Below are 26287 nucleotides of genomic sequence, written 5' to 3'. Positions count from 1 at the left end.
TACACAAGAATGAGCTCCTAGAAATGTTTTCCTGATATTAAATATTCAAAGCCCTTATAGCAAAAAATGATGGCTACTGAATGGACATCAACTCTCCGAGCAAACATCTGCTGTAAACAAGAGTATGAATTACTGCCCATACAAACATAATTCTTTGTCCTCCTTTTTTAATTTAAATAATTTAAACCTCTACAAATATGAAAAATAGAATTTCTATGGTGAGGAATGTGGGAAATAATACTACGTTATTTATTCATTATTACACAGTCTTCTGGTTTCTCTGGTTTTTTTCCCCAGTGAATTGTAAAGTTTTGGTACTTCATCCGTTTTCATTAATGAAAAAATATTTTCTTCTGAAACCAGCCATTGGATGTACGGTTGTTCTTCCAGGCTTGTGCCTGCATGCTGTCCAGGTTTGTATCGTCTGTTATGGCTTGGTTTACTCACTGAATAAGATTTGCCACTGGGTGTCAGCTACACTGACTATGAGCTGCCTGTCAGTTATCCCAACAGAGAGTAAAAGCTGAACTAGGCAAAAAGAAAAAAAGTAAAATTTTCTTTCCCCCTTGGGGACTGGTGGTGAGAACAAGTTGTGGAATCACTGTTCCAGCACTTGATGAAACTTATGATAATTCTTGAATTTTTTATAACAGAGTTGGTAACAGCTGCTGGGGGTTCAGCACCCTCAGTCAACAGTGATTTTTAAAACTGCTGGTTAAGCCTTAATGCTCTGTGCTTTCAGTTGTGAGATGTGGAAATCTGGATGCTCATCAACTTCATGACATGCCTCATAAGCAACGATGCCATGAGTCACTGAAATAAGGATGAAAAATCTGAGCTTCAGAAATGATACTCCATCTTTAACTTGCACAGCAAACATGCAAAGACCAACCTGCTGAGCAACAATCTGTTCCAGGTAATGTCTATGCGGTTTCTGCTTCCTGTTTAGCTTTACTCAGATTAAATGAGTTCTTAGATTTTACTAAAATGGTTATTTTGCACATCTCAAGTATTTTCAGCCTTCCAGAGATTTCACAGGAAGCTTGTGCTGCATAAGTTTAAGCAATATGCAAAGCTGCCATCATCCTTTTATAGAATTTTGTCACTACTGACATACTGTCAAATGGATGCAAAGGAAATCAGACAGAGTATGCAATTTGACATGAAATGTTAGGTGTACAGTGAAAGACATTTTTGTGAAAAATGTCATCTCTGATAATCTAGGTTTTGGACAAGATAACGTAGGCAAGTTCAACTGCAGTATTTTACAGGTTTGTTGCTGTCTTCTTCACATTCTAGTGATGAAATTCTGTTGGCCACACTGTTCACAAATATTTTGTAATTGTAAAATGGTTTTTTTATTGTTTTGTTTGAGGAAGATCTGAAGACCACATGGCAACAGTAGATTTATCAATTAAAATTTATTCCATATAACGAAATTAGTTGAAACATATATTGTTTTTAAAAGAGCTAGCAATTACTTAGTGCTGCTGCAGGTTCTTTAAGCCCTAGCAGTTGTTAGTTTATAGAAAAGCGCACTAGAGCTTTCTCATGACTGAGAGAAACAGCTTATCACCATTCATATGCAACATCCACTTTTTTGTTCCAAAAGTCCATCTTTAATGTACATCCATAAAATTCAGTGCCTACAAAGAAGCGATATTTTAGTTTAGTTTATTATTTTATTTAGTTATTTTAGTTTAGCTCTCCTGCCTGTACGTGCCTCTTGGCATACATAGTAAACATTTGGGAACAAGGATGGTCTTGGTTCCTGCTTTGTATGGCTTTTAGCATATTTGGATCTTTGGCCACGAAATGGAGGTTGTAGAAGTTACTACAAAATCAATAATAATAATATAAGGGTCACTCTGAAGCTTAATAGCACTGCCATTCCCTCAGCAGTGCTATGTTTACCTGAAGCACTTGCTTCCCATGTGCTTCACTAAGTGTATGAACAGCAATAAAGCGCTAAAGCTGTTCTCTACAGGAACTTTCTTGCATTTTTTTTTTCCCTGTAATGGGAAATTATCTGCCTGCAAATCAGTCTTCTCTTTGCAGCCTTGTAAAATTTGTCACAATCCCTCCCTAAGCTCCACTTCAGACTCAGCCCCAGCTCTTGTTTTCTAACTACCTCTGGTCTTTCTTCATGGGACATTCTGTCAGATCCTCCTTTAAGACACTCTAAGATTTTCTTGCTGCCACCTGCACTGATGGAGCGTATCTTCTTAAGGAACATCATTGGCACCCACTGTCAATAGGGTTCATTTTACTTCACTGTTGGGACAAATCCTTAAACTCCAGGATGGCTTCGATTTTCATCCATTTTTCAGGATGGCTTTGTTTTATTATGGGAGACAACCAAAAAAAGATCCCCTCTATTCTGCCAACACATCAGCAGAAGGCTTGGCAGCCTGATCAGCACTGTGATGGTGCTCATACACACAACACAACCACCTTGCCTTGCAAGGAACTCCTGCTGCATTTGGGAGATGAGCCCTTGTTTTGTAATTCAAGTTAGAAATACCAGAAAGATACTATTGTTCCTTGCTGAAAAAAAAATCCCTGATAGGTGAAGGCACTGGTGAAGATGTATGCAAGGAAGGGGCTTTTCTGGAGCCCCAGAAGTGCGGAGCTGCATCTGAATCTGCTGGTTCCCTGAGTTCCCAATCCCAGAGAGGGACCATTACGGCATGAGATGCTGTGGGAAGTGAAGCAGGGTAGCAGCTGTGTCTGCCTGTGCCTCTCCGGGGGCTGCTTCATGGAGAAGCGTTGAAACAGAAAACCAAAGAAGCAGAAGTATTTATCTAGGCAACCTTCACTGGGCAATAGTACAGGGTTTTTTTAATAGTAACTTTCTTTGATTGGCCAGAATTTGCTATTTTATAAATATAAAGTAACAGTGTGGTGTCACGTTTGCTAAAACTGTATTTCAAAACAGCAAAGCAGATTTTTTTGCAAGCTATTTATTTCAGTGCTCAAAGGGTTTCATTAAGGTAAGAAAGAGGAAGTTGTCTTGAGGCTTAGAATCATAATTCCTTTCAGCATTTCCTTTTAAAACTCATGTTTACCTTCTACCAAAACTAACCTTCTCTGTTAATTGCAATTTTAACAGAGAAATTGCTTTCACACTTTAAAATTTGGCTTTATATCTAGTCTGGAAGAATTTTGCACTAAACCTGGGTGTAAGTCACTCACTGGTGAGACGGTTAACTTCTGCTGTTGCAGGAAGTGGTTTTATTTTACTTTTTTTTTTTTCTTGCTTTCTTTCTATCTTTACGAGCTGTGGGAGATTAACCCAAATGCTCTCTATTGACATGTGACCTAGTTGTTTTCCGTTTTTTGAAATAGTTAAAACTGTTGCTGGTTGATGGCAGTTTGAGATGAAATGACGACGTCCATATGGCTGTAGGTAAGGAGCCTTAAATTTGTCTTAACGCAGTTCAGAAAACCTGTTGCTAAAGATTTTAAAAATTATCATAACTGCACGTGTGTTGTATGCGTTCAATATGGATTATGTTATTTACACAATTATTTCTATTGGCATTTGTGAATTTGAAAGCAATGAACATAAAAGTAAAGGGTACAGATGTAGAATGATGTTTTAAAGGGAACATTAGTATTCAGAATCTAGCAAATCTGCTGTATCCTGTGCAAGAGGCAACCGTATCTGACCCTCTCTAGTATCCCAAACCATTAATGACTTCTCATATCCCTGCTGGTGCTAACTAGCTGTCCCCAGAAGGTAGTAAAGGCTGGTGGCACTGGCTGGGAAATGAGATTAGATCACTTTTCGTAACATTTGCCTTTGCCAGTTGCAGTTCAGCACTGTTTGATTAACTGGCTTCCTTCCCTGCTGGTTACCACGAGGGAGGTGATTAGTAGAAGAAGATAGTGTAAGAGTTAGTGAGTAGGAAAGGTAGGTATTTGATACTCCGTATCACTAGAGAATGAAGAGATTGATACAGAGATCTCTTCCCTGCTCTATGTCAAAAAGTTTTGTACCACTTTATTATTCATCAGTGCTGCTAATAGGAATCAGACATGGGCTATCATAAATGACATTGTACAAAAAACATCCTTGTTCTGTCTATGGGTACTCTCAGTGCTGTTCCTCGTGGAGCTGTTCAGAGGAGATATCATAGTAGCATGGTTCCTGCATGAGGCTGTTCATTTCCATGCTAATTCTTCCTCCCCTTCAGAACTGGCCAGAAAAAGGTTGGTTCCTGAGTTCTCATCTTACTCAAAGCTTTCTATCAGAAAAGATCACTTTGCATTGCTGTCAGTGGGCAAATACTGCTTTCTGGCCTTCAGAGCTTTACAAGGAAATAGTAATTAAGGAAGATGTTCAAATAGCACAATACAATGCTTTGGCTATGTGCCACACAAAGGAAAACCAGAATTAACAATATTTGTTCTATGATGAAGATTTGTTCTCCTGGTAATGTGTAGTTTCCTGCAAACTTTGTGACATGTACTCATGTTTGTAACTGATAGCCTTATCGTAAGAAGGAATTTGTTTTTCTTTTGGAAATATGGGTCAGAGTTGAAAGATATCACATGTGGCTGGAAGCTCATTTTGAAATCATGCATACTAATTGGAGACAGATTTTAGTGTAGTGTTGTAAGATTACATTTCAAAATTTCTGTAATTTTTGGAGAAAAAAAGCTCTCCTGCCTGCATATACAAATCAGCACAGACAGGGAAATTATGTAAAAAGAACATGTTCTCTTTCTGGGCTTTGTTTGTAGCCGTTTTTATGTTACTGCTGCAATGTCTTAGAGTCATTCGAAATGCATTTTCCACAAAGCTGGGAGATTTGGTAAAGTGGTTTGAATTCTTAGAGTTATTTTTCTTTATTTCTCCCTTCCCTGCAATTTACCCCTTTGTGTCCAAAGGAAATACATTTAAACCCGGCATCTCTCATTCACGGTACCTCTCAATCCAATTACATCTGTAATGTACATTTGTTCATTTTCTTTTCCAAATAGAGTGAACAGCTGAAGCACTCTCTGTATTTTAAAACTCCTGCTGTACACTATTATTGAATTATAAAAATCTTTGCCTTTTTGGCAGCATTTGTTGTAGAAATTTCCTTCTGCTTTGATGCAAGAGATACCCTAGCTTGGAAGAGATACTGTTTTTTTTCTGATCCAAGCATGATCGTGTGACGCTTTCACCAGGGCTGGGATTGCCAGGGCAGCAACGACGAGGTCTGTAACAGACCATGGTCTCATGCGTGTTCCTCCCTACCTGGAGCAAGGCAGGAACCAGAAACTAAAATGGTGAGAGACACATTTAGATTATTTTCCCATTTTTTTGGTGGCGTAACACTACAATCTTGGACATGGTGCTAGCTTAACCAAAACAGCTGTACACAGTTCTGGTTTTGATTTCTCTATCTAGTTCTGGCCTCAGAAGTTATTGCTTCTTTGCAATGATGAGCTTCAGGCAAGGCTCTAAAAAGTAGTACTCCATGCAAGTGAGATGAAGCACCCATCATGATATCTAGTGCTGTAGTGAGGATGGCTTTTGCTATGCTGCTCAGAGACTTCAGTCTGGTTCTCTGTTAAGCAGTCCCACAGTCTTTGAGCAGTGTGAACTGCTTTATTATGGCCTGTTTCACATGTGGCTTAGTGGGTTATAGGCCGCATCTTCCGAATTTTTTTATGCTCACAATGTGTAATTCTGATACTTGCTTATTTTTCATTACTTTTTTCTTCTTTTTTTTTGGTGCCTTTGTGCTGTGTCAGCTCAATCAGTGTGAGCTGCTAACCATTTAATGAGTTCTTAAAGCCTGCCTGCTGCTAGAAACTGTCTCTTGATATTGGGGAAGTCTGTTAGTGCTTAGGTGTGTTTTTAATTAAAAACCTGAAACATGGCATTTTGTAAGGAATGTATCTAATTGTGTTTGGGTGTTGTTTGGGGTGATCTCTTAAAGACAAAGCACAGGAACACTTGAGCTCTAGCTAAAGTCTCTACGCTACACTTTTCTCCTAAGACTTCCACATGAATACCTCAAACCTATTTCTCAGTGCTACAAAGACAGAAGCTGGTATTGATGGACACAGTCTCTATGAAGATGCTTTGATTGTTCTTCTGGATTCACTTTTGATAACATTAGTCCTGAAGAAAACAGATGGGATAAAATTTTGACCCAGCTTTTGACTGTGTGTCTTCCATGATAATTCAAGTGCCATTCAGAGCACAACAGCTCTGGATATCTCTATCTGGATATACAACTTGCACAAAAGTGTCCATTTTTCTACCTAGTGGTGCTTGTAACAGCTTTCGTCACCATCAAACTGCTTACTCTAATGTCGTCTTAGTCTCAGAGTAAACTGAAGGCCCTGCTGTCTTCAGCTTGCTCACAACAGCATGCAGCCCTGTTGAATGTGCATTTGGGAACCTGTGAACTTGGTCTAGGTCAGGAGACATTGGTGTTACCTCCTTCTGAAACCTTCTTACAAGGCTGGTCTGCTTTCAGCCAGTGATCTCAATGAATCTTAATTTCACCGACCACTCTCTTATTGACATCTGAAGGACAGAGATGATTGTTTCTTTGCTGTGATGGATGTTAAGATTGTGCCTTCATGCACTTGACATGCCTCTGTCAATCTTCACTGTTTTGAGAAATACCATAAAAAGGTTCCTTTGGAGACTGTCTACAAAACAAACAGTGCTAGCTTCTCATTTGTAGAGGGACTTCCTCAATGCCGATCTATTTAAGAATAAGACCTTAAATAGACCTCTGTAGACTCCCATCATCTTTATTATAACTTGAAACACCTTGGGGTACAGACTTCCAGGCTGGCTGAAATAAGAGTAAAAAAAATGCTATTGGATCTTTCCCTCTTATTTTTTTTTTTTTTTTTCTTTTTAAGAAGGCTGGCTGAATGAGAAAAGCAGGCATTAATTTTCTGGGCATAGACATTTAGATGTTGCAAACTGACCATGGGGCAAATCTAACTTATGCTAGAGCTCAGTCTGTGGATGCAGCCAGGTCATGCTAGAGCAGATTTTCAATGTCTTATTGGCTCATGCTGAAAATCTCTAGAAGTGTTGCTGTCTGCATGTGTAAAGTAAGTCCTGTTTACCAGCAATTAAGAACCCAGAATTCATGGTTACTTGAAAGTTTTGGCCTTTTTTTCTTCATTTCTCTGTATTTCCATTCACCTTACTTAACATAAGAAAGAAGTGTCTTGGAAATTGAGTAGGAAAGATATGAGAGGGTTAAATAGATAATGGTATTCAGATTAGCTTCTAAATTTCCGGGCGTATGTATAAGTTACACAGTAAAATACTAACTCAACGGTGCACAGATACCTACTGAAGGATGCCCAATAAATTAACTAAGCAAGTTTGAAATTGCTATGGTTAGTGGTTCAAGGTTAAGACACAATACAAGACTTCCTGCCATTTAAGATTGACAGGTATTAAATCATTCACTTGTAGTTAAGCTGGGTGTTGTGGGTTTGTACTGTGGTTTTTCATGAATATTTCTTCTAAAGCCTGTGCCTGATATACTAAACAGGCACGGACCTCGAACAAATGAACTTAAAATGCCTTCTGATTCCTTCTCCAAGACATACACCATTTTTCAGCACAACTGCAACATGATAAGAGGGGAAGGGGAGAAAAAGATGAAGAAAAAACAGAAGTGAATGTGGCTTAGAGCTGAAAAGACGTGCTTTAACTATGTGCTTGTTCTCTGTTTCTTAATTCTTTTCCTGCCACACCCTGAGCAAAGCCACCACTGTATTTGGTTCTGAACCAGATACCAAAGCTCCTCCTAGGCAAGGCATAGTGCTTAGCACCTAAACTTGTTTGCTGCTCAGGATGTTACTAAATTACCTTCCTTTGTGGTTGAGGAGGGAAATGACACAGATATTTTGTGAAGACAATTGAAGCTCTGGAGTTCTGTCTCCAAGAGAGTCGCCTCCATGGCTGGCTGGTCCGTCACCAGCTTGCTGGGTGTCAGGATGCTCTCAGCATTTCTGGTGTTTCCACTGCAGTTGAGGCAGCACTTGCTGCTGGGCTGGCCCAATGTCTGCTTGGGACAGCGAGGTTGGAGGAACTGAGTGGTCTATGGTACGGGAATGGACCCAACACTTGGAAGTGTGTCCCACTGGTTGGGGGATCCCCAGCCCACATGGTGACGCTGGCCAGAGCCAAATTCCCACACACACTGCAGGAAAGCCTGATGGTAATACCATGGACATCTGCAGCAAACACCAACAGAACCCTTCATGGGCTCGTTCAGACAAAATGCATTTCTAGTGAATGGCTTTGCCACAAATGAGTCAACATTTTCCACTAGGAAGGTGTTACATCAGATTTGCCAATGGGCCAAGTTGCTCTGACACATGCTGCCTTTTGTGTTTTGGGCTGAGTAGTGCTGAGGCTTGATTTAGAAAGACTACTATTTCCATTATCGGAAATACATTGCATGCTTGGTTACTTTATTAGCAAAAAAAGCAAATTATAGTAAGCAGTAGTAATGAGTATTCAAATTCTTATGATGATTTTTGGACTAAAGGTGGCATTAATACATCCACTCCTCTTGGAGTGACAAAGGAAGGAGAAACAGCCCAAGTTAAAACATGTCACTACTTCCTTGTGCATTAATCCCAGGCCCTGGCAAAGGCAAGGAGTGCCCCTAGTCTTACCGGAGACTTAGAGAAATTCAACCCTTTTTCTTTAATTTGCTTTGGACAGTCTACCACTGGCTCTGAATTCAGTAGTATGTAGTCATACAGGCCTGAGACATTCAGAATTGCTACACAGAGATTTTAATGGGAAAACTTCTATTTTTAATTTTCATCTAAATTTTGGATTTTTTATAAAAGCTGTCCTAGAATGTAAGTGAAGAAAAGGAATATATTAAAATGTGGAGCAAAAATGGTATGAAATGAAAGAATGAAAAAAGTTAAATGCAGAGATTTCTTATCAGACTTGTATCATGCACCAAGATAGAGATGTTTAGGGAATAATGTTGATGTGCTGTAACGACTTTTTAACTCAGGTATGTAGGACTGCAAAGGCTCACTTGAGCAGAGCGCAGTTTCCTCCAGCAAGGGATATGAGGAGTCTATCAGCTTTGCATGTTACCACACTACCTAATAAACCCACAATCAGCAGAAAATGTAATGCTTGTTAAGTATTTTTGCTCTTAATCATGCTGAGGGCAGATGACTCTTCTCACCATGACTGTTGGTTTTCACACACGGATCTGGTACTGCTGTATTCGTGTTGTCATTGCTGCTGACTCTGACTGCTCCTACCAAGTGCAGCACACCTGTGGTGGGAGCCATGGTGCAGTTGGGCTCTGCTCTCCTGGCCCATAGAAAATATGCATACAAGGTTTCTGGAGTCATCTTGAACCACCTTAGTGAAATAAATATTTCACTGATCCCTTACAAAACAATGTACATTTGCAGTAAAAATTTTAGATATAATTAACAGAGCCTATGCTCAAACTTCTTGCATAATCAAAAAATATATGTTTTTGACACCACAATACCCTTGGCATTTCACTTTTGCAGAAAGCAGACATCTTAGCTACACAATGTGATATCAGATATTATCACATAAACCAAAAGCCTTTGTCTTCTCCCCAATTTGCCATGTGGTGCTGAGGAGCAGCATGGTGGGGCAGGCACTACTGCTGCCTTGTGTTCCGCTGTAGGCCATTGCACAGGTGGCTAGTGAAGAAAGAAAACCAGGGGCTTAATGAAATGCAGAACAGGGACTTGCTTGATGCAAGCCTCAAAGAATTTCCCCTTCTAGTTCTTGCTGTACCTTAAAAGTTTTCTCTTAAATTTGTAGGTGCTGGCTCTGCTGTGTTTCACAGCAGCGTCTCTTACAAGAGCAGCACCAGGAGCTCTGCAAAGGAAAGTGGAGATGGAGTGTGGGAACAGATTAAAAGTGTCTGGAGCTTTTTTTCCCCCCTCAGATGGGAAGTGGGAGCAGTGAGAAGAAGTAAGGCAGCAGCTGTAGGATCACAGCACAAAAACTGCTGCAGATATCTATGGAGGAAGTTTGAGAAAGGGTAGGAGAGACTGTTTCATGTGCACAGAACAGGGAATTTGAACATTATCCTGGGGAATGAGAGGGAGGGGCTATTATTGTCTGAATGAGGGACAAGCCTCTTGTAGACACTCTTGAGGCAGGAAGTGTCAGGAAGAAATAGTTTTATTATGTTTTAAATAAAGAAAATAGTTTTATTATAACTTTATTTTTAATTTGTTTTTAAAGTCTGAGAAGCTTTAAAGCCTTTCCTATTCAATAATCTCAGCATCTCATCTTTACAGACAGGTAGGATGATGGGTATATGGAACTGCAAAATGGATTAAGAACAAGGCGAATGTGCGTTTGAACTACTAAGATGAGGGACTCTAAAATACTTGAAGAGGTTAAAACAACAGCCACTCTTTCACTAGAGTCTAAATAGAGCTCAGTAGGGCATTTTTTCTAGTGAAGGGGATGCTACTGCTGCAGGGAGTAAGGGCCAGGAGGCAATCTAAGACATGATTTACAACTGCTCCAGGTGTTCAGTAGTGCACAACTGATTTAGAGCGATAAAAATTGTGCATAGTCTTACTCAGTGATGAAAAGGAGGTGCTTCCTCCACCATGGATCAGCCAGCAGAACATGTGCCTGAATGTGGTGAAGGTCGCAAATATGCTGTAACATCCTGCCCAAGCTAGCTTTGTGATAGCTTCTTTATATAGCTGCTGTCAAATCGAAATCAAAATTTCTGTCAGCAAAGCTCTGAAATTGAGAACTTATAGGAAGTTTCTTTCTTTGGCTATTTGCAGCAATCTTTCAGGCGTTTAAAAAATATTTTTCTAATACATCAGTTTGTCATGTGGTACTAACTCTTCTACTTCTCCAGAGAGTTTGGGCTGTTCCAAAATTATGATCACCACATGTCTAGTTCAGGTAAGCATGGAAAGTTTGGATGAATATCTGACTCTCTGTGAGGAGAAGTTCTGCAAAATTGAGCTGGAAGTATTTCAAGCAGTCTTACTTTGAAATTTCTGTCACTTCTGCTTCTGCTTGTGTCTGTAAATACTGCAAGAATAACCTTTCCCATAGTATCTCATCACTTCAGAACTGGCAACACTAAAAGTAACAACACTTTTCTGAACATTTAGGCTATAGGAACAGATTTCTTTCAAGTACTGGAGAAAATTTGTGATTCTTATGTGATCTTCCTAGAGAAAACATTGGATTTTTTTTATTCAGAATTAGACAGCTTTAAACTAAAAAGTTACCATTTGACAAGCGTCATATGCAGGTGTAAAATGAGTTTAGAGCTGGCTAGTCTTACTTGTGGTGGTTGAAAAGCCATGACTCTACTCTGTACTCATCTGCAGTATGTAAGTGTACAGCAAAAGGAAGGAGGTAGAAGGAAATTATCTTTTCCTCATGTGTCAGGTAAGGTGAGGTCAAGAGTAACCAAGCATTTCCCTCTAGCACTTCTCAGGTCTTATCTGGCGTTGGATCAATTAAATTGTTATGAACTTTTATGATGCTGTAAACTACTTGCTGCCATTGGTCTAATATCTAAACCATACTCCTATCCAGTGTAGTAGGATGCATTAGAAGTGTTATGTATAGGATGATAGTCATAGTTTGTTTTTTTTAATACTGTGCATATATGACAAAGATTCATCATTTGAAGGATTGTAGTCTAGCTTCCACAGCATAGAAAATGGAGGCAGGTGTCGCAGATCAGATGCACTCCAGAAAGAAATGAAATGCGTTGCCAGCAGTAAGACCTAGAAGCAGCAATTTTTCCCAGGCATGTTCTTTTACATATTCAACTGAATTTCTGCTATGGACAACTGTTCCCAGAACATATGCAGGCCAAACTGTACACAAAGGATACTTTTAGCTTCAAGTTCCACTTGAATCTGAGATATTAAATTGACATAGGAGTGGTGAATAGTATGGGATAGCATTATACTGTGCCATATGATAAATTGGGACAGACAAAATTTTGAAATAACTGTTACCTTTCCTGAGACCTTCACATGTGATGTAATTAAGGAACTATGTGATGCAAGAAGAGACATAACCGTATGCAGTCACCTGCTAACTTGAAGACAGTAGGCTTTTTTACCCTACTGCATCTTTTTGTTGTTTCCAATAATATCCTAGTGATATTTCCTAGCAAGCTTTTACTTGTGTAAGGAAGTCCTGTAGACAGCAGGTCATAGAGGATTACAGAATTAGAGTTGGATCTGTAGTCATTAAATATGGATGTGAAGAGTTTGTTGTATCTGTACAACTTCAGAATGGTAACTGTCTCCCATTCTCTTCTCTTTCTAATTCTTTGGCCATTTGAAAGCATTTTAAGATATAGCACATCTCTGTCCTAGGATACAAGACATTTAACCAGATTCCTGTTTTTCTTTGTCATTTGATCTTGCTATTTTTAAAGGTTTGTGTATAGCAGGAAACAGACCCTGAGGCTTTCAGCTATGATCTTCTACAAAATTTCAGAATGACACAAAGGACAACTTCAGGTCCCTGCCTAAAACCTCATTGATAGCCATTGCCAGTATAGCACAGCTATTTAAATTTTCTGTCTTCATGTCTCTATTCATCCAATCCATGAGCCAAATCAACCAACAATTTGTAAAGATTAATAGTATTTCCACTGAAACTGTGTATTTGGTTAAGTGTTTTGCTGACATCTGCTAGAAAGTGGGACTCGATATCAGCCTTCTATTATTTCATCCTTTTAATATTTTTGTTGTGTAAAATAGGAAAAAAAATAGAAAAAATAGACGAAAACCTGCTGTCAATCTTCATAGCAGTAAGCCAGTCATATTTTTAGTGCTGCGACCAGTGGGCAGGAAATCACTGACGTGTCAATCTATGGCAGTCTCTAAGTTATTGTGTGGTATAGACTCCACTTCTGTGCAGATCTGTGACATACTGTAAGCAGAGAATCAGATATTCCTAATATGTGTGGCAACTATCAGAAATAAGAAATTAAGTACTGCATTTTAACAATTTAATTCTCAAGAACTCAGTTATCAAAACAACCTTAAAGTATGTTCTTAGACCCAAAATAAAACAACGTAGTTACTGCTGTACAGTGGTGCAAGTCTGTCTCCTTCCTTCTTGCAGCTCATTGCAAAGCGTATTTCCACACCTGGCTCTGTAATACTTTGGCTTTCCTCCTCGGGTGTGCTTGATGTTACTTCTGCTTTGCTATAATTCCATCAACTACAGTGGGTTCACTGTGGACCTGAGATCAGGGTCACGCCTTTAAGACCGGTCTGGAACCACATGTCCGGTATTGCAGAAACTAGGAAGAAATTATTCTAAGACTCAGTAGGAACACTCTGTTCCTACTGGATATTAAGCTGATACCTGAGATTTCAATCACGAGAATTATGTGGTTATTAACTGTTATTAGAAGATACAACCTTCTCTTATTATGAGAGAGTAAACCAAAAAAGTTGATACTTTCATTGTATCAAGGATCAAGTAAAAAAACTCAAGGTTAAAAGACTCTTTAGCCTAAGAGTTGTTTTAACAATCATACTTGAAAATGCTTTACTTTTTGCTAATAGGTTACAAACTAAGAAGTGTGCTATGATGTAGGTCAAGCTGTGTCAAGAAATTTGCATTTAGTTTCATCCTTCATAGAACTGGATTATATACCTCAGGGTATAAATGAAATTGTGAATAATGGCCTGAGCAATGTATTCCACACATGGCAGCAGGGAAATGCTAGGCAGTGCAATATTGCTACAAACAAAACAGAAAGATACTTTACTCTTTGACCGCAGGAGAGGCAAGGGTAACTGTACATGTAAATTAGAGTTGCCTGAAGAACTCTGTGGGCCATTTTTGCTTTTATTTGCAGAAAGGCATCAAATACTGGACTAGAAAAGAGTACATACCAGCCCTTAGACACATAAGGTAAGATGACCCCCATGATCATTGCTCAATGTGTTTTCTGTTCTGAGAGACACCACTGAAAGTCTAATATGGCTGCAACAGGTAAAAAAAAATTAAAAGGGGGTGTGATAATTAATGCTGATGAGCTTGGCTTTTGTAGGACTTACGATATATCAACTAACTCACTGATGTTTGTTGATGAGATTGCAATTTTAGTTGATAAGGAAAGCTGTGCGTTGAGTTTAGAACATTTAACATTTTACAGTGGAATGAACTCGGCATGAAATTTTGCTTTACTGTCTATCTGATATAAAAAGATAAAACTGGAAGACCCAGGCAGTAGCGTTGTTCCTGATCTTCTACTTTGACTAGAGATGTGACTGATGGTTGGAATTAATGTTACTTCCGAAGTACAAATTATTCCAGGCTGAACGTTATTTTTCTGCAAAGGAAAAGGCATAGCGATGTTACATCTGCTTTGTATTTCCACTACATTGGAATTTTTCGGTTTTATAGTACTCAGATAAACTGGCTTCGGGACACTTCTGGGCACCAACCCAGAATATGGTATCCCTCAGCAGCCTTGGCTGTTTGCATTCGTGCCCTGGGAGCAGATGTGTGACACATTAGCTGTGAGAGCAGCACTATGGGGATGGTTGAGAAAAAAAAAATAAAGACACAGCAGAGTGCAGATAAGAATAATTGAAAAAAAGCTATGTGGCAGTTTACTTGTTATCCTTTTTCTTTACCTACAGCTTTTTCATCTGTCCCAGTTTATTTCCATCAGTTTTTTGTTTAAGTACTTACTGCCCCTGAGCTGTACTTCAGCAGAGATTGTTAACAGTGTAGCAAAGGCTAACAGCAAAACCCAGCACCAGGAATATTTACGAAGGTGTGTTGATTTTAAACACTTCTTTCAGACACAGAAATACATTTTCTCCTTTACAAGAATGCTTTGACTCACCACGTGTGTGGCATTAGCTTGTTTTTGTGGGGTCTTTTTCTTTTTTTTTTTTTCATTTGTTAACTCTGACTTCCTCTTGAATTTTTATGTTTTCTCAGGCTCACAGGTCCAGTGTAATAGTGAACCTAGTGCTGATTTTTATTCTTTTGTAATATAGTTACATTAAATTTTTATGGATGCTCTTCATGTGTGATACGCTCTTCAGCAGAAGGGAATTAGTGAATATAACACGACACACTTTAATTTTGCAGTGTTTTTATATTATTATGTTGAGCACTTCCATGTTCATTATGCTTCTGACTTAATAGTGCTGCATATGTCATAAGGAGCAGAGTTGGAAGAAATTAAAAGCTTATTTTAATTATATCGTAGGATCATAGAATGTTTTTGCTTTGGAAGGGACATAAAGATCATCTAGTTCCAACCCTCCTGCCATAGGCAGGAACACCTTCCTGGTTGTTGAGCAACCTAACCAGGTTAGATTGCTCAAAGCCTCTTCCAACCAGGCCATGAACTCTTCCAGGGATGGGGCAGACACAGCTTCTCTGAGCAGTAAGTTCCTATGTCTCACCACCGTCATTGTAAAGAAATTCATCTTAATATCTGGTCTAAAACTACCCTCTTTCAGTTTAAAGCCATTCCCCTTTGTCCTATCCATACAGACCCCTGTAAAACACCCCTCTCCAGCTTTCTCGTTGACCCTGGGAGGGTTCCCACTGGGAGGCTGCTCTTCTTCAGGCTGAACAACCCCAGTGCTCTCAGCCTGTCTCCACAGAAGACATGCTCCAGTCCTCTGGACATCTTTGTGGCCCTCCTCTGGACTTGCTCCAGCTGGTCCACATTCCTCTTTTGTTGGGGGCCCCAGAGCTGAATTAATCATGGATAGATTTTTTTCCCTTTCTTAGATAAAAGTACTCGTTACAACTACTTGGTACAAGTTGCAAACGAATTAACAATTGAATTCTGCCTTTCACTGTATGAAGCTGTAGGAAATGTAGGTGTAGCTCAACCCAAAATTTAGAAATACTGTTACCTTTTGTTTCTTGAAGAACTAACACTTTGCTTTGTAGAAAACCTACATGCTAACTTTACAGATACTGTACCAAAAGTCATGAAATTAAGTTCTTTGGTAATACTGGTCAGTCCACACACTGTGGATTCATCAACATCTGGACAAAGCAACATGTCAAAATAGATGAAAATCCTGATAACTGCAATACGAAACTTCCTTTAGCTCCATGAGCTGCTGTAGGAGGGAACACTTATCTGGCTACCATTGTGAGACAGAAACTGTAATTAAGCTACCAAAGACATAGGCATAGCAGTGAGGTGAACAATTCACTCCCTTATTTTTTTCAAAAAGCTAAAAAGTATATTTTTCTTTTTTTCAGTGAAAATATAAATAGCAAAAAGAAGGGTTTGTTTTGTTCTGTTTTGCTTTTCATTGGGAAGTTAACAATGTTACTTTATTTTCTTTATTATCTCCTTTCTCTTTTTGAAGAGAAAAGGCAGAAAAGAATTTTCCCCCAAAAGAAAATAAGAAATACTTGAAATATTTTCACTGTTATAAAATATCGAGTTTTTGTGAAAGCACTGTTTTTAAAAGAAATGTTACAAAAAATCCTCTTGAAGATAGTTTTGCCAAGACTCAGCACTTTGTGAGGAGGATCGGGATCTGATCTCTGCAATTTGCTATGTTACTCTTTTAAACTGGGCTTGATTCTCAGAAATAGGACGGCTTTACTGTGTGTACAGATTTGCATCCAAAAATTTTCAATTTTTCATCTCTGTAATATTCATTACTTCCACACTGCGTGTTTGAAAGTCAACTATACATTCAGAAATCAGGTTTTTAGGATCTTAACCACTGAACAGCCACATATGTCAAATGTTACTTGACTAGTTAGCAACCACCTCACACCTGTACTTGGCCTCTGAACACTGGCTTCAGTGCAACCTGATTCACCATTGGGATGCTGTGCTACTTGCTGGAGCAGGCTTGTCCTTCTCTCTGAGCATCCCAAACACATGTACCAATTTATGAGCAAGGTGTTGACCACTGAAGTTGCAAATTTCATTTGAAGTATGAACTGCTTCTTCCTTCAGTGGGGGCTTTTGAACTCCTTAGGGTGTCTCCAAAAGCAACTGGTTGCATAGGACTGAATTGGTTTTCCCGTCCCAGACAGAAAGATGATTTTGTCCCTAGAGCTCAGTAGTGTTTCTTGCCCCATAAGTAAGATGATCTATCCACTCTCCAGAAATTAAAGTTTTCCTTTCTCATATCCAATGTAAACTTTTTACCAACTCTGTGAATCAGTTTTCCTTTCCTGTATCATTCATCCATCTTCATGTCAAGGGTTTTTCTTGTACTTGTACTTTTCTGACTTTTCCCTACCCTTATCCAACCTGTCACTTCTGTTCCACAGTGCCCCAAAACAGGTACTTCCAAGAGGATTTTTCAAGGTGTTTCTCTGTCTCTCTCCTCTTACGTGAATGTCTTAAAGTTATGCTGTTTCTTTGCCCCAAAGAACCCTACAAACAACAGAGAGGGGAGGGAGGTAAATTCTGTCTTGGTTTAATGCTTTTCTCCTGTAAATCAGCCATAGGAGGTTTCAAAACTAAAATTTATATGCAGATGCTAACTATTTCCCAAAAAGCATATTAACCAATTGTATAATGAACATAGTGTGCTTCAGAAGCAGTTGCACAGAACTTGGCATCTCTGCTTTCCAAAATAAATGAAATGAACTCCCCTGCAAAACCAGCCGAAACTTGGTCCTAATGCTGCTAATAACAGTTTGGAAGCATGAAATCATAAAAGCATCAGACAGGATCCTTTTTCTGTTAATATTTTATCTGTTTCCTGACTGTCTTCCCCTCTTATTTTCTAAAAAGCTTAAAAAAAAGAATTTAAAAAAAAAAAAAAAAGGGGGCAGAGTGCAAGTGTTACCAAAATCTTGCAAGCGTAAATGCAAAGCCGTTGCATTTGTGGAGCTCATATTCAGGGTGCCATCTACTGGCATGCAAGGCCGGTACCACTGTCAGGAGTCAATGGAGTTTGAGCAGCAAAGGATCTCTACCTAGAAATCCTAAAGGAGCAACTTCTGTAACTTGTACCTTTCTTTCATGTCCTGTAATATTCTGCAGGATCTCACCATGCTCTACACTAAGACAAATAAAATCTGATTGTGAAAATGTTGACATTTGGGTTTTTATCTTTTATGGTAGTTCCTGTAACTTGGGTGCCTCAGTCTCCTTGTTATACTCCGATGTATGTGAATTAGTTCCAAGTTTGGGGAAAATTAACCAAGGTTCAACTAGATTAGAATAAACATTTTCAGAAGTCTTTTCAGACTTATCATTTACTGACTGTGTTCCTATTTGAGATCCAGGGCATGCCTTTGTCAAACTATTAAACTTTTTTCTAGCACTTCATGTGCTGACACCACCAGGCAGCCACTAGCTAATTAAAACTCATAATGCTCCCAAGAAGAGATGTGTCAAAGTCTTATAGGTGGGAGATTTCAGAAGAAAATCTGAGAGATGTGCTCCAGCCAAACATTGGATTGGTGACAGAGCCAGTGTCGTTCTTGTCTCTCAAGTCTGATCAGCTCTCCAGCCTGGAGCCTACTGAAAATCTGTTGAGAAGCAATTTCGATTTGATACCAACATGAAATACAAAATGGGTTGACTGTCCAAGTTTAGAAGGAGGAAAACAATCATTTCCTATTTAGAGCTGCTGCAGACCTTACTGCCAAAATGGCAAAGTGTCCCTGCGACATGGATTTGAGCAGCGACCGGTCTGGAGGGTGGTAAAAAGTGTCTTGGGTAGGGGGAACACTCAGTGTTGTCTAACAAAGGTCCACATAAAGAGTTTTCCCCAGTGTCATATACCAACTCACAGCAAAAACAGACATGCATAATCCTGAGCAGCAGAATATATATAGAAACAGCTTTAGCCTATATTTTTCCTCTTTTTTTCTGTGATTTAACTTCTGTAGGGAACCTTGAGTAACTAATTCAATGTAGGAAGCAGCCATGATCATAAGCTTTACTGTTGCTTTTATTAAAATGAGTGTTTCTATCACAGCTCATAACATTGAGTGAGTAATGGCTAATATTGAAGCACTTCTTCTCATTTCTGTCTTCAAGAGTGCTGTGTTTCCTCGTATTTCCATTATTTTAGCTGTATGAGTTCAAATCCCCCTGAAGATATTCAAAAGCATTCTGGACATGGCCCTGGGCAACCATCTCTAGGTTGAGCAGGGGACTTGGACCAGATGACTTTCAGACGTCGCTTCCAACCTCAACCATTCTGTGACTACATGACCTCTCCTTATCATTCTCTATATCTGAGGCAGTTTTCTGTAAAGAATTGATTTATCAGGGCCAGGAGAGGGTGAAGCCAGGAGGGTTGTGTCATTCCACCAGCATAATAACTATGGTCCTGCTCAGAGACATGCAGTAGTGCTCCTCATCTCCTTCTCTCACACTGGTACCATATCTTCCTCTCCTCTGATGCCTTCATAGAAATTGACATTCTTAAAATCAGGGAATTTCATCTTCTAGAGTCTTCAGAGGCTGGGGAGATGTTTCTAGAAAAAGTTGTGATCTTCAAACCCATTTGGAAAATGCTGATTTTCAACAGTTTATATTATAATTGCATTTAAATGGATTTCCATTGCTCTGGCTCCATAATTGGGAAACCAGCTTATATAGCATCTCTTCCTCACCCATCTTCTTCTACGGTTACACAGGAATATAAATAGCAAGTCTTCTTGTGACTCTTACCATATTACTTCTCCCACAACTTACATATAGTAGTGCCAGAGTCAACTGGGGAAGGGAGGGAGGAAAGTAGAGAAAGTGCTGTACATCACTGTCCTGACGTTTTGCACAAGAACTATGAAGCAACTCTTGCTGATGAAAAACATTTTGGGAATTTAAATTGTTAGAATGCAGTTTATTGAGTTGCACTAAGTCTGACACAGAAGGTTGAACAGCAGCACTGCTAGAGAAGGTGATCATTCTCTACGAGTTCCCCCTACTCCTCCAAAGGCTTGAGAGCTGATGTGCTCAGCCATTTCTTCGTTTTCAAATATTTAAAAATGAACAAGAGAAATAAAAATCCCATCTCTGTTGTTGGTAGAATATAAAAAATAAGTGAAATTTTATTAGATCTGGGTTTGAATCTAGGACACTAGCAGGGTTGCAGCATGGTCCTGCAATGCACTTGTAACATGAATATGTTGAACTGTGGAGGTAAGTTATGTTAATTGGCTTCACAGCATGTCGTTTTCCATTGCAAGATTGAAAATGTGTAGTGTGAGCAGGGCCAAAGACAAAATGTAGTGGCTGCCAGCTGGACGTGACAGAGGCTTGCAGGGAGATTACACCATAGACGAGAATGGCTTTTGAGATAAGGATAATCTTTTACATAAACTAACTCTTCCAAGGTAGTTTGGATGGGTGAGTGATAAGGACAATAATAAAACTACAGGCTGACACAGCTGATAGTTATCCTGGTGTTCAAAGAAGATCAAGATCTTGCCAGCAAGATAACTCAGCTTCTTCTCCTGACTACAGTGACATATAACTGGCATTGATACATTTTTGCATGGAGGATTCGTAGATTAATGCTCTTATTTTATGTTCTTCAGGTCAACCCAGTAACCATGGAAGGGTCTACAGCTTCTGATATGGCCTCCGAAAAGCCTAATCCTTCCCACCACAGTACGGGGGCTGTTCAAATGAGGGTCAAAAATGCCAACAGTCACCACGATAGACTGAGCCAAAGCAAATCTATGATTTTGTCTGAGAATGTGAAAGTCCCTGAGCCTGTAAGTAAAACACTCCTAACAGTTTCTGAGTCTTCTGATATTTTAAAAACTACAGAATTACCTTATGTGTGGTTAAGATACTGGTTTTGTGATCATCCCTTGCAAGGAGGGATTTAATGGCACTAACACATTTTTAGGAGTATGGCTAGGCACTGGAATAACAATTTTCCTTCAATGAAAGAAAGAATTTGGCTTTGGTGGCCATGATCATAGTAACTACTCAGCATTTCAACTCTCAAGTGTTACAGTACTTAAATATGGCTTCTGTAGCGCATAGTACTTACAGTATCAGATACATGTTATGATTTCCCAAAAGGCAAAAGTTAAAAGCTGACAAAGGAAAAAAAGATGGAAATTACAACTCTGTAAATAAAAGACAACTTTGTCCATAACAAAAATAAGTCTTGCTGTAAGAATGAATGAATTGTAACAAGTAAGATACCAAAGTTCCTTTCTTATTGTAATAGTTGACAGAGTTGAAAGAGTTAACTCTTTTTTTATCCATTACTTTTTTCCTTTTATTTTTAAATTAGTTAGCGATAAACTCTATTGCCAATTGTGTCCCTGCCCCATACTCCTTCTGAGCTACTAAACAAACTGATTGATATGAGTCTCCCCCGGTTAATTTTCTTCCATAATGGTAGCAACTTGCAGCTGAGGCCATATGATGTTACAAAATTATTTATGCAACGTTAGCCACTTTTTGGATTCCAGATCCATTTTGTTCTCAGAGAATGCAAATGAGGGAGAAAACTCTGTTAGCTGGGGACAGAGTCCCAGGTCTCAGTCACTTCTCACAACCATGCCAAACATTAATTTTTTGTTTCTTGATGTAATGGATTCCTATGAAATATTCAGCTTCTAAAAAGTTATTAAATGGAAGAAGCCTGCAATAACAGCTGTATTTTTTTCCTTTTTACTCAAAGATCAAACTCAAAATTCAGATTTATTTACAAATACATTATTTTAGTCATTAATTTCTCTGATATAGTGATATAGCTTAACTAATTTCACTTTGTATTTCTGGAAAGAAAAATCTCTTTAGATCTTAGCAGCTGATAAGATACTCAAGTACCTTCCATTTAAATGATACTGTTTTGCCTCAGACACACTGTACATGTTTCTTCCTTCTTATCTGACATGGAATGTTCCTCCATTACAAACCTGAAACAATGCTTATAGTAATTTACTGGGAATACTATAATGTATTATCAGGAAGAACTGTACCTTTGAAAAAGTTTAAAAGTTAAGTATATTTAATAATGCCTAACATATTTTATTGTCTGTGTTTAACAAAAGGCACTAGGCTGCAGTCGTTTTTGACAAGCATGAAAACATCACAGCATGAGACTGCAAAAGGAATTATGTAGAGAAATTACAAGTGATCCATCTCTCAATGAATTATCCACCTCAATAGCCTGCAGAACTCAGCTACCAATTAACACCTACTTTATTACATGTTGGGATGTACTTAATAACTTTCATGTGTTTATGCACTATTACCTTGACTGATGCCTCTTGTACAATTAGGCATAATTGGCATATCAATATGCAAAAGTTAAAAGGATTAACCCTCTTAAAACTAATGAGCATTTCTGTATCCAGCTGCTAAATGAGACAAAATTAGCATTTTTCACTTTTGGGCAGGATTTTATCATGCAGTTTCTCATTGTTGATATTACCTTGTTACATAACTTTAGTTTTGGGGATAGTATTCTGGACTGTTACCGAGCAAGGGCTCTAAAAAGTTAAATTAGACATAAATATTCACTGCCACATTCCAATAACCATAGCAGGTACAATATATGTTCATTGGCTGAGAGCTGAAAAGTTGCTTTATGTTGCATTTGTTTAGTAGCTAATTATGGAAAAGTGGAATTTTACTTAGTATATGTCATTTTACCAAGCAAACTTGGCTCTGACATAATAGATTGAAAGCTTGCCATGTTACTAATTTCCTTTCTATTTCAATTCTTTTCATCTCTTTTTGCCATGCAGAATTTTCTGACTAGATAGATATTGACAGACTGAAAGCGTTTTGGCGTATTTACTTAAATAAGCTTCTTAAAGTTGTTTGCTAATGCCAAAACTGAAAGCAAAATTCCTAAGGATCCAAACATTTTCAAATATGTGCTTTAAATGCGTAAGATTCAGGTTAAAAGACCAGTGAAATATCAGTTGCTTGTAGCAATTGCATGCTGACATATCTGAATCTGTGCATGAGACTCACAAAGGATTTTGAGGAAAGTAATGGAGGAGAGTACTCTGCCCAAGTGTCTTGAAAAAGCAGGGTCCAACTGATATGCACACACATGCTCATATATATGTATATATGTACATTTAGTAATCTTGTTTTGAAATTCGTGACGTTCTTTTCTGGGGCACTCATATACAGAGTCTTCAATTTTGCATTTAAAGGCACACAGATCCCTATTACCGGTGTGTTAAGCAGAGCCAATTTATTTTGTACTAGAAAATAAAAAGGATTTATCCTGATCTTTCTATTTGTAAATTTACTATTTTTAACAGTCTGCCTCTCTTTCAGTGATAGATATAATCTACAAGGTATCCACTGATTATGCTTGTTTTCTATTTTGCATTGACTGAATATTTTTGTGCTATCATTGGAGAGATTTTTCTTTTAAAAGACAAGAAATAGCTGAAAAAGGTACTCCATATTACTCTTTCGCCACCGATATTTTGGTGTATGCAGTATGTTCCACTAATATGCGGGTCAAATCCTTTTTACTCAACTTAAGGAAAACCTACTGACTTCAGTGGATTAAGGCAATCAGCATCTGCCACATTTTTAAATATCAATCGAAAAAATATATTTCAAAAATATATTTCTAAAATATATTTTTTTGAAAAAGAAAAAAATCACTCTGGACAAGAAAGGGCAAAAATCTGGCACAAAACTAGAACGATGACTAGTGATTTATAGAGAAGAAAACACATAATTTTCTGTAAGGGATATTTTTGTATTCTTGAGCATTGGCTGTGGTGCTTGTGAGCACACCTGGGGCTATAGTTTTGAAGATGGACAGATTATTTTCTACAGGGTGACAAAAAAGGATATGCATCATACATCAGTAGGGCCATATGCACTTGCGTGTTTTGTAGTAGTGAAGATGCAAATGTGGAATGCATAAGCTAACTGATGCAAGAGTTAAATGTAAATTCTTGGGGGTTTATGTTATTTATTTCGATGGAAATGCTTCAGCTTTGTGCAAAGGCTGAAATTGATACTAATGTAGAGTTTAAAGAGCACAAATCACTAAGCTGGACACAGACTGGCAAGCGAGGGCTCTTTCTGTGTTTAATGTTAGTGTCTGAACTAGCAATGTAAATGAATATTTGCTATTTTCATCTGTTAAACCCCAGGGAAGTGCATTTTGCTTCATTCAGAACAACTTCAAACAATGAAATGTCTTTTTTTATTGGTGTCTATATTAAGAATTAGAACCTATTTAGACATTCCAAAATGTTAATGTATTAGTGCTTTTTTCTGATTAGGTTAAGCAAATGGGTAGGTTTGTTTATCTCTCTAATACATTATCAAGGAAACAGGAAGCAATCTTCTTTTGTTTTTTACTCCTGTGATCATAGAACACTTGCCAAAGTTATGGCTAGCCAAAAAGACAGAAATAAAATTGCTAAAAATATAAGCCTTCTGTTTAGCAGAGTTTTTGAGCCATATTTTGAAATTGCAGGGCTTGTACATGTTTACTTCAAATCAAGCTTATAGTTAAGTTTGAGGCTTTGTTTTTATAGATTGTCCTGAAGTAGATCCTGATATTTAATTAATATGACACTAAATCACATTGAATTGATAAGACTTGGCATCTCAAACAAAGGTAATTGCCCGTATTGGTTTTCTACAAAAATAGAGCTGCTTGGAAAATGTGCAGCCAACACAGACTGTCAACTCCATTTATAGATCAATATGTGAAAACCATTGATCAGGCAGGCATGTGTAACAGTAACACTTTGCATTTATTTGTTGTTTTTATACCATGTTAAGGCTTACAGGATTATCGGCTTCCAAAATATTTTGACTTCCTCGTAAATATGTTATCTGTTTAATGTTAATTACAAGACAGTCTCCAGCCCTCTCTTAGAGTATTTTCAGTTTCATTGCTATGGGTAGTTTTAGCTGAAAATGGATTATTTCCAGCTTTGAGAGATCATCAGAGCTTCTTTTGTAGTATAGTTTATTTAGGGAAAGTTTTTAAGGATTCATTTTTTTTACCCAGTTTACTTTTTTTTTTCCTGGAGGATAAAACAAATCTTAACAAAATACTTCTAAAAGCAGAAAACCGTTTCCTATAATAGTTGTGTACATCTGAAGTGGAATATTCTCTTTATTGTGTTCTAATAGTGACTGCTCAGGCATTATACACTGGAAATTTTATCATCATACACTAGTCCATTATAGCTGCACCTACATTTATCACTGTAAGGAAATAGCTATGTTCCCTCCAAGGTGTTACACAAACCATGTAATACCTTTTTCCACTTTAAATATTTCAGGGTAGGTATGAAAGCAGAGAGTCCATGAACACAGTCCAGTTTCACTTCTTGAACATGAATATGGTAAAAAATAAAAATTATTTGTTGAGTAACATTAGTCATTCTCCTTTTTAGTGCAGGAAAATGAGAAATGAAGTGTGTCATATGTGCTCTTACTGTATTCAAACTGGTTTTGTGCTTTCAAAACCTAGATCTGCTCTCTGTTGTGTTTAGCATTTGCAGACAGACTCACTTGGCCCTTGATTCCAGTTTTTCAGTTATTTCAGCACAGGAGTCCCTTGCTCCCCACCTGAGGAGCTGCTCCCTCTCTGGAACAGAGGCCTTCAGCTTCCACTGGCAGCACTCCCAGATGTGCCCCTATATGCTCATGTATGTTCTGCATAGCTTAAAGTCCTTTGACTTAGAGGCTGAAAGTAAAATACTTATGCATTAGAATATATCAGGATTTAATTTACCTTCAATAAGCAATTTTACTCAATGGAGCAGTGCAAGTTGCCTCCCAACCCTTTTTCAGGATTGACATTTTGTGTGCAGAAGTACTTTCAGGCTCAGAACAAGACTTTCGTTTTTCTGATTTTTTTAATTTTTTCCTTTTATATGCACTTTGAGAAGTTATTCTTTATCGTATATTTGAATTATAGCACTTCAACTGAAATAATCCTGGCTAAAAAGAAGTTAATTTTATTGTTAAACTCCCCGTTTATTTCTCCTCCAGACATTTTCACTGTACCATTTCAGCTGTGTAGCTTGATAGGCAGCATCATAACGAGATCATTAAAAAAAAAAACCAAACCCTTAAAAGAAAAACAACAACCCAGCACCTATTTCTTCTTAAAAGCGAGGATAAATTTATTTCAGCTCTATTAAGCGGGTGGTGAATGTAACTGGTTTGGCTTCCTTGTTAAACCAGACTGAAGTTCAGACACGATATTATGTGAGTTGGAATTGCTGATTTTGACTTTTACTCAGCGTGACAGAAGGGTAGAAAAAAGGTTCAAAAACCTCCCTTTTTTTTTTTCTCAATCT

At 38.2% G+C, this 26287-nt stretch overlaps 1 protein-coding gene across 3 annotated transcripts in view; it reads left to right on the top strand.

Moving 5' to 3' along the window:
- The first annotated feature begins 887 nt into the window (after positions 1-887).
- ARHGAP15 (Rho GTPase activating protein 15) overlaps positions 888-26287 on the top strand; it is a 338762-nt gene continuing 313362 nt past the window's right edge. For 2 of the 3 annotated variants that reach the window (XM_030488812.1, XM_030488809.1), the window contains exons 1-2: positions 3167-3409; positions 20549-20728. In XM_030488812.1, coding sequence (XP_030344672.1) covers positions 20564-20728 — 165 coding nt within the window. In that variant the 5' untranslated portion in view covers positions 3167-3409; positions 20549-20563. Of the gene's footprint in view, positions 917-3166; positions 3410-20548; positions 20729-26287 lie in introns of those variants that run through there. The other variant, XM_030488811.1, reaches the window with a different exon arrangement.

The sequence above is a fragment of the Strigops habroptila genome, chromosome 5 (assembly GCF_004027225.2).
Source record: "Strigops habroptila isolate Jane chromosome 5, bStrHab1.2.pri, whole genome shotgun sequence".
Taxonomy (NCBI): Eukaryota; Metazoa; Chordata; class Aves; order Psittaciformes; family Psittacidae; genus Strigops; species Strigops habroptila.
The sequence above is the reverse complement of the archived record's forward strand: the minus strand, read 5'-3'. Positions and strand labels throughout refer to the sequence as shown.